The sequence below is a fragment of the Belonocnema kinseyi genome, chromosome 7 (assembly GCF_010883055.1).
Source record: "Belonocnema kinseyi isolate 2016_QV_RU_SX_M_011 chromosome 7, B_treatae_v1, whole genome shotgun sequence".
Classification (NCBI taxonomy): domain Eukaryota; kingdom Metazoa; phylum Arthropoda; class Insecta; order Hymenoptera; family Cynipidae; genus Belonocnema; species Belonocnema kinseyi.
This window is the reverse complement of record NC_046663.1, coordinates 71522206-71530911: the sequence shown is the minus strand read 5'-3', so window position 1 is coordinate 71530911 and position 8706 is coordinate 71522206. Positions and strand designations below refer to the sequence as shown.

The window sequence follows — 8706 nt, the reverse complement described above, 5'->3', positions numbered from 1 at the left end:
TTTTTTCTACAATAAAGTGTTTATTATGACCCTGTGTCACTTATCAATGGAACCTTTTTAAGATTGTGCAGTTTGCTTGTGCCCAAGAGCATAAAATTTGTCAAGCTAATAATTCACTCTCATCAATAATTACATATTCTACAGATTGCAGCGAAGATATTTGACAACTGTAAACACCTATAACATGGTAGCCACGATAAATCGTCATCAATGTTTGTATAAACATCTCAGCTTCTGCGTTTCGTACCGTGCAAAGCTGTTTAAAAATTTTATACATATAGCAATAATTTTATATATATTATAATATATTCTTATAACGTAAAGATAAAAAAAATAATAATAAGTCTCTATTTCATAAAGAGAACAGACTTTGCTCTTCATTTATCGGATAAATCTTTGTTAGAAATAAAAAGTGAAGTATAGTTTTTTTTAAAAACTTGTGCAAACCTTATTCATAATTTCATGTAGATAATAAGATAATATGCTAGCTGACACAAAATACAAAACGCAAATTAAATTCTTTGGTGAACTTATCTTAATCAAATGCGTGCAGAACTTTAAGTTTAAGCTCAAAGCCAAACGGCTAATATGAAAGATTATTCAAGTTGAGATGGCTTACATTTCATATGAAAAGATAATGAAAGGTTATCGCAGATTAAAAAGTTCAATCATAGATTAGCGAATAAAACTTGTTTCGTGAGTTCGTTTAAAAGTACATACAGGCTAGCACAAATAAAACTATAATAAAGGATACAAAGAAACGTTTTTTTACAGTCAATAACAATCACGCCCCAATTACATTTACTCTCTAGATTAAAACGTTAATAAATAAACACACAAAAAAAACTTCTTTGGTAGTAATCAAACACGAAATTACACACGAGGTGATTAAGTTTCATTCTCGCGGTGCCAGCATGTATATACTTTGTCATGGATTGGAATGCACGCGTGGTAATGCAACTTTAATATTGAGTTTATCATTCTTCTCTAAAATGTCGTGGGAGGATCTTACTTCTTTTTAGATTTAGGACTCGTCGACTGAAAGACGCTGGAAGCTGACATTAAATTTTCGATGTACTGTCCCAGAACCTGATTTTCGCTTCTCAGTTTCAAATTCTCTTCCTTGACACTATCCACCCTCTGCGACAAATCTGAAAAAAATTAATTTCGTGAGAAGCCGATTAATAGAAACCTATTATACTCACAAATGTGCGCCAAAACTTATAGCTGCTTTATTTTATTTAGTTTCTTATTTTTCAAAAACTATTGAACAATTTGTATAAAAAAGTTGAAGATCTAAAAAAAACTACAACCTTGCTGCAGTTTGGCCTTTTCGGCAAAAAAGACTCTTCATTTTCTTCCACAAAATTTTTTTTACCTAAATAGAATTAAAGAAATACGAAAAGTCGAAATTCAATCCCTTTTTGATTTTAATTTAATTTTTTTTTAATCAAAACTGGTTTCACCGCGGATTTGAAATTTGGATGAAATATTATAAAAACTGATTGTTTTCAACTTCCACTTGGCAACTTTTCCATATAGTATCATATTGATCTGAAAAATGGCCATTTTCGACCAGCCCTAATGAACATGCATGATTTTTAATTTAAAAAATTCAAAAAACGCAAAATTAAAAATATTCCTTTTTCTTAATTGTAGCAGAGTCCAGAAATTTACATGTGAAAAAATACGAGCCTAAAAAGGTTATTTTTATGATGTTTTATTTCCTAGGTTTTCCAGGTCAAGAAGTCAAATTTTTCCAGGTCTCCTTTTTCCTATCAAATAATGAAATAACCGTTATTTATAGATGTACAAATAAGTCATTTAATTTTTTATTGACTAACAATTTTTTAAGAAAGCAAAATCATAAATTAACAAATTATTCATTTTTTGCGAACATAAGTTGTCTTTGACATTTTTGTGAAATCTTTGAAATCTTTTTGAAATCTTCTCAAATGTATTGAAACTTTTTAAGATAGTTTAACATCTTTGAAATATTTGTGAAATCTTTCGTATTCGTTTGAAATCATTGAAATACGTGAAATTATTTAGAATTTTTTAAATGTATTCTTTGAAATCTTTATGGAACTTTTATGAAATCTTTGAAATAATTGTGAAATCTTTCTGAAATAATTTATATTCCTGTGAAATCATTAAAACATTTTTAATCTGTGTAAAATGTTAACTCTGGTTTACTACAATGTTTGGAAACGTTGGAAATCTTTGTGAAATCTTTCAAATCTGGTTTACACGACTTTTTTTAATCTTTGCAATCTTTATGAAATGTTCGAAATGTTTGGGAATTTTTGGTGAAATCTTTTGAAATATTTGGGAAATTTTTCTTTGTTAAATCTCTTTTATCTGTCTAAATCATTGAATTATTTGAAATCTTAGTGAAATAATTTTGAATATTTTGAAAGCTTTTGAAATCGTTTCGAATCTTAGAAATGTGTATTTGTAACATGTTAAAAATCCGTTTGGATATTTTAAAATCTTTAAAACATTTTGAAAACATTTGAAATTTTTAATAATGTTTTGCAATCTAGCGTACACTCGAAAATTGAGCGTTGAAACCCCTAAAAAAATGAAAATGAATTAACATTCAAATTTTCAACTGATAATTTTTATAATTTGTAAGTTGAATATCACAAAAAATGAATGCTTTGACCTTCTATATTAGAAAAAACGAAATACTTATAGAATTATTCACAATATTAAACTCTGTTAATCGCAATCTATAAAATAATTGGTAAAATCTACAAAAAATGCCTAGAAACCTCTTTATTTATTCAGTAATGAGTAAAAGATCAATTACATCTTGATAAATAAAAAACTTTTTAGTAAAAAAAGAAAACAAAAATTAATTCAAGATTCTCGTGAAAAATTCTATGAGATTGTCAGGGTTTCAAGGTTAGTCGGCAAGGTCTATTGTATTATGTAAAAAATATCAGGGCGTCCATTTAAACATACGAAAAAATTCCAGGCTATTTCTCAGTTTTCCCGATCAAGCAATGCATTTTTCCTGGTTAACTTTTAAGCGCATATAAAGATAAATTTCCAACCAAAAAGATGACTTTTTTAAGAAAAGGTGAATTGTTTATTTAACAAGACGAAAGTTCAACAAAACAGTTAAATTTTCGACCAAAAAAGATGACTTTTTAAGAAAATAGTTGACTGTTCAACAAAATAATTACATTTTCAATCAATGAGTAGAAGTTTTACCCAAATTAGGTGAATTCTGGTCCAAAAATATGATAAGTATAAACTTTTCAATGCAAAAGAATTAATTTTCAACCATGGAAGACGAATTTTCAATCCAAACGGACAGATTTTTATCCAAATAGACGACTGTTCAATGAAACAGTGAAATTTTTGGCTATAAAAAGATGATTTATCAAGAAAATAGTTGAATTTTTAAAAAAATGATTAGTTTAGCCCAAATAGTAGAATTTTAACCCAAAAGAAATGAATTCTGAACCAAAAAATATGGTACCAGACTTTTAAATAAAAAATAATTACCTGTCAACGATGAAAGAGAGAAAACAAAATATTTTACGTTTTATTGAGATACTTTTGTTCTTATAACATCTCATTTACAACTAAAATTTAATTTAATTTTTTAATAAATTTAGTTATTTTAAGAGAAACAAATTTCCCCTTTTTCGAATAAAAATTCCCCCTTTTCCCTACAGTTGAACTGGTGAACGCCTGTGATTCCTGAAAGGATGATTAATAATTTTTTTTTTAAGATTATCTTATTGATCAGACAGGTTAAAAATTATTATAAATTGCTAAATGTACCGTCTAAAGTGTTTTGAAGTTCCAGAACTTGTGATATAAGTCTTGCCTTCTCTTCCTGTTCATCTGGACTTATGTCTGGATCTAAGCCTGAAAATGATTTAAATTAGCGTTTAGATGCAAATTTCTTCTAAAGTAATTCCAAGGTGTTTACTCAAATAAAGGAAAAATATTCCTTGAAAATTACAGTTTTTTCCAGATATCTCAGATTTTTTCAGGTATAATTTAATCCGCTTCAAATTCCTATTTTTTCAAGTAAAATAATTGAATTTTCATCAAATCAAAGTGATGAATTTTTGAGTAAAATAATAAATATTCAAGCGGCATAGATTAATTTTTAATAAAAATAATGAATGCTTGACAAAAAAGTTCAACTTTCAACCAAAAAAATTAATTTTTAGCTAAAATGATGAATATTTAATTGGAATACTTAAATTTTCAATAGAAAAGAATAATTTTCGAACACCAAGATTAATTTTCTACCAAAAAATCGATTTTTCAACAAAATACATCAATTTTCTACAAAATCTTTGAATTTTCAATGGATAAAGACAATTTATCAATTAAATAGTTGAATCTTCACTAAAAAGTTCCCTTTTCAACCAAACTGATGTATTTTCCAATAATATTATGAATTTTCATCGGAAATCGTTGAATATTAAACCAAAAGACGAATTTTCAACCTAGAAGATGAATTTTCAACCAAAAATTGAATATTTAAATTTTCAGTTAAAAAAAAAAATAAATGATCGAAAAAAGGCATTATTAGATAAAATTATCAAATAGATATTTAATTGAAAATTATATTTTCAGTTAAAATGATAAATCTTCAACTGTAATGGTTGAATTCTAAACAAAAAGATGAATTTTCAACTAAAATGATACATCTTTAACTGGAATAGTTGAATAACAAACCGCAATGATGAATTTTCTACAAAGAAGATTATTTACTACCAAAAAGACGAATTTTCAACTAAAAAAATATACTTTTCAACAAAAATTATAGTTTTAAAATAACAATTTAAAAAAGAGTTGCATTTTAAAATAAAGTAATGAAGTTTCAACTGAAATAATGAATCTTCAACTGAAATAGTTCAATTTTTAATAAAAAAAGACGAAATTACAACTCTAATGATTAATCTTTATCAAGAATTATTGAACTTCCAACGAAAAAAATAAACGAATTTCTCACCAGAAATATGATTTCTCAATTCAAATGAATCTTCAAGCAAAACATTAATTTTTTATGAAAGAATTTAAATTCCTACCAAGTGATAACATTTTCATTCCAAAAAAGATGAATTCTCAACGAAAAATGTAGTAGTTGATATTACAACAAAATCCGATTTTAATTTTTAATCAAAACCAGGTAAATTCAATAAAGAAATACGACTTTTCAACATGAGTTGAATTTTCATTTAGGAAAGATTTTTTCGATCAAGAGAGAAAAAATTTCAAGCAAAATGTTGTATTTTCAAGGAAAAAAATGATTGCAAAGTAGATTAATTTTATAACATTAGAGAACGAGTTTTCAACTAAATACATGAATTTGCAACCAGAAACTTGAGTTTTCAACGGAAAACGATCAAGTTACCAAAAAATAGAATACTTAATTTTTCAGTTAAAGCAATTAATTAAAAAAAAAACGAATTTTCCACAAAATTGTTAAATACAGTAATATAAAGCTAATTTTACAAATGAAGAATAATTGTTATTCAAATTGCAATTTAAAAAAATTAAGCACGCTTTCGAAAAAATGTTACTTACTATTGGGACTGCAACTTCCATTAGTGAAGGTGGATGGAATCGAGTCCATACTACGACCGTGCATTAAGACATCGGATCTGTTAGAGTTATCGTTTTCTTCCTCAGGAATAATCACTACAGGAAAATAATTTTTTTAATTGCAAAATTCGTTTTATCTACATAAAAAACGTAATCTAAAAAAGTATATCGAAAATGTCGCATTCACTAAAGGCTACATTACAACTTTGAAATTATCTCATAACTTTATGTTAGTGCTTTTCGCTGGAAATTAGTATTTTCAAAAAAGAATTTTTATAAAAAATCATAAAGTTTCGAAGACTTAACATTTCTAAAATTGTTAGGTTTTTTAGTGTTTTACATCAGAAATGTGTATTTTTAATCATATAACTTATTACTAGATTTCAAAGATGAGAAATGTTTCGGTTTTATTATTACTTTTTACGGAAGGTTGCCATTTTTAAACCAAAATTATTAAACTTTTGAAGGTTCATAATTTTTTAACAATTTAACCTTACGCTGCCGTTTTACAAGGAAAATTGGTATTTTCAAACCAAAATTATTATTATTTGAGCAATATTTAGAATCTTTTACCAATTTCGGATCGTGTTTAGATTTAAACTTAGCATTATTGTTTTAAAAAACCATTAGATTTCAAAAGGTTTATAATTTTTTAACAATCATTACGTGACGTTTGCGTTTTACGTCGAAAATCGGAATTTTTCAACCAAAATCATTATAATTTGAACAAGATTTAGAACTTTTAAACTACGATTTTGCTTTATGTTGTAATATTTCAAAGAAGATTCGCATATTTTCAAAAAAAGTTTAGGCTATGTTGGTGTTTTAGACCAGAAATAGGTATTTCTAGTAAAAAATCATACGATTAAAAAAAAAAGATAAAAACTTTTACAATATATACAATACAATACAATACAATACAGGTTTTTCACATGAAATCGATTATTTGATACAAAAATCTTTAAACTTAAAAAAGATTTACAATTTGCAAAAATTGATTCTTATGTTAAATAAATTTTTCTCGTCGGTAATTATTGTTATTCAAACAATTTTTAAAACAAATATTGACCATTTTTAACAACTTTGGGTTATTTTGCTCAATTCAACCTGTAATCGGGATTTTAAAGAAAAATCGATAGTATTAAATCCAATGATTTTTATTTCAGAAAATAATAATTTACAAGCTTGAACATTTTGGATTATTTTAATGTTTTTTCGTTAGAAATTGATATATTTATTGAAAAGTCATTAGATTTCAAGGAAGATTCATAATTTTTGAATAATTTTTTATTATGTTAGCGTTTCACATCAAAACAAATTGAATTTTTAGCAGTTAAAAATTTAACTGTTAAAAATCGAAGAATATTGAGGTTGAGAAAATTGAAAACTGAATTTTCAACAGTTCAAAGTCGAAGAAAATTAAAAACAGAAGAAAATTCTGATTTTAAATACACAAATTCCATACAAAAGTGTGAAAACTTAATTATTTGCATAATTTTACATGCGAAATGAATAAATAAACGTTTCAATCCATGATAAAAAAAAAACACGAAAAAAGCAGATTTTTTCGAAAATAATATAATAATAATCAAACAATATTTCGTTACGTTCTGTGATAGTGTTCTCCAACGGAAACTTTTTATTTTAAATAAAAAAGAATTTAACTTTGACTTCAGTATTTAAACTAAAAAAAAAACTTTTAACTTATTTTTGTTATGTTAGCGTTTTTCGTAGGAAATTAGTATTTTTGAATAAAAATGCAACGAATAGATTGTCTATTTATTGCACAATAACCTTGTGCTTGCGTTTATTTTTTCTTATTTTAATCCAAAAATTGCGTGAGAGACATAAAAAAATAACGCATGTTTTCTAGTAAATTATTGTCAAAATTTGTATGTTTTTGCTTAAGGCGAACCTGACCTATAAATATCTCTAAAAAATAAAACAGAAAATACGTAGATAGGTACTGAAAATAAAAAAGGCGAAGAAATAGGAATATAGCTAGCGAACAAAATTTTTCACTTGCTTCCAATTTCTAAAACAAAATTCTAAAACGAAATCTTGAAAAATTATATAAAAATGAAGTAGGTCAATGAAGTCTGAAATTACATACCTTGGGGATCGTCATCAGCGAGAGGTATGCTGCTCATATCGTCCTGTAATTTCGCACCAGACATCATTGACGTAGACATCCTGGAGCCGTTCGAGTTCGATCAAAAGGATATAAACACCTAGGAACTATAAAAACTGGGTACAAAATTCACTTTCCAAAATGAATCAAACAATTTCCAGTAGATGAAACCAGTGAATATTAATGCCACTATGTCGATTAAAAAAACTCTACTTTCTTTGATTGAGAATGATACATTGGTTATGATTAATACACTAATTTTCTTGACAGGACGATAAATTGACAGCACAACAGTCCGCCATTTGTTATTTAAATTGACTCAGGATTCTTCGCCCTCTGTCGGCAGTTATTAAAATCAACCTAGCTTGATATTTGTCGGAGAAAATCTGGTAAAATAAAACCTTTTATTCATTTTTATTTGGTTGCTTTAAAGAAAACAATGTTTATGATTTAATATTCCGAAATATTGATTTTTTATTTTTTTAGGCGATCTATAATATATTTTTGTTGAATTGTGTATCGGAACCTAAAAAATGTAAAGTAATTCCAACCAGTGACGTAACATGACTTTTTATTGGGGGTTTTTATTATTAAATTTATTTTCAGGTTAAAAGACTGAAATGTTTGTAACATTTCTTTATTGTTGTTATTTTTTTTAAATTAAAGTAAAAACTGTATTTTTTTGGAAAATCCATTTAAATTATTTTTTTATTTCAAATCGTGCTCAGTTAATTTGTCAGTTTTTGACATTTATTTTCAATGGCATTCTCAAAGATTGCACTTTAGAGTGGCCTTCTACTGATAAGAGTAATCAGAATTTTTAAATGCGTGCTTAAAAATTTAAATAATTTTTTTCTGTTTGATACCGAGCGTAAATTTGACTTTGAGGTATTCTAGTCTTTCGTGTATCGAGGGAATTTTGAGCAGGCACATTCTTCTCGACAAAAAATCAGAGAAAAGTAAAAAAGTTTTTTTAGAATGTTTCAGATCGA

General features: G+C 26.3%; 1 protein-coding gene across 1 annotated transcript; it reads right to left on the bottom strand.

Annotated features, from left to right (window-relative positions):
• On the bottom strand, positions 1 to 8027 carry LOC117177242 (short coiled-coil protein homolog). The gene is made up of 5 exons (XM_033367823.1): positions 7697 to 8027; positions 5566 to 5679; positions 3802 to 3888; positions 1013 to 1151; positions 1 to 256 (listed from the first exon to the last, which is right to left on the bottom strand). Exons 1-5 carry the CDS (start codon positions 7773 to 7775, stop codon positions 208 to 210), a joined length of 468 nt encoding a protein of 155 aa, XP_033223714.1. The 5' UTR covers positions 7776 to 8027; the 3' UTR covers positions 1 to 207.
• Between the last annotated feature and the right edge of the window lie 679 nt (positions 8028 to 8706).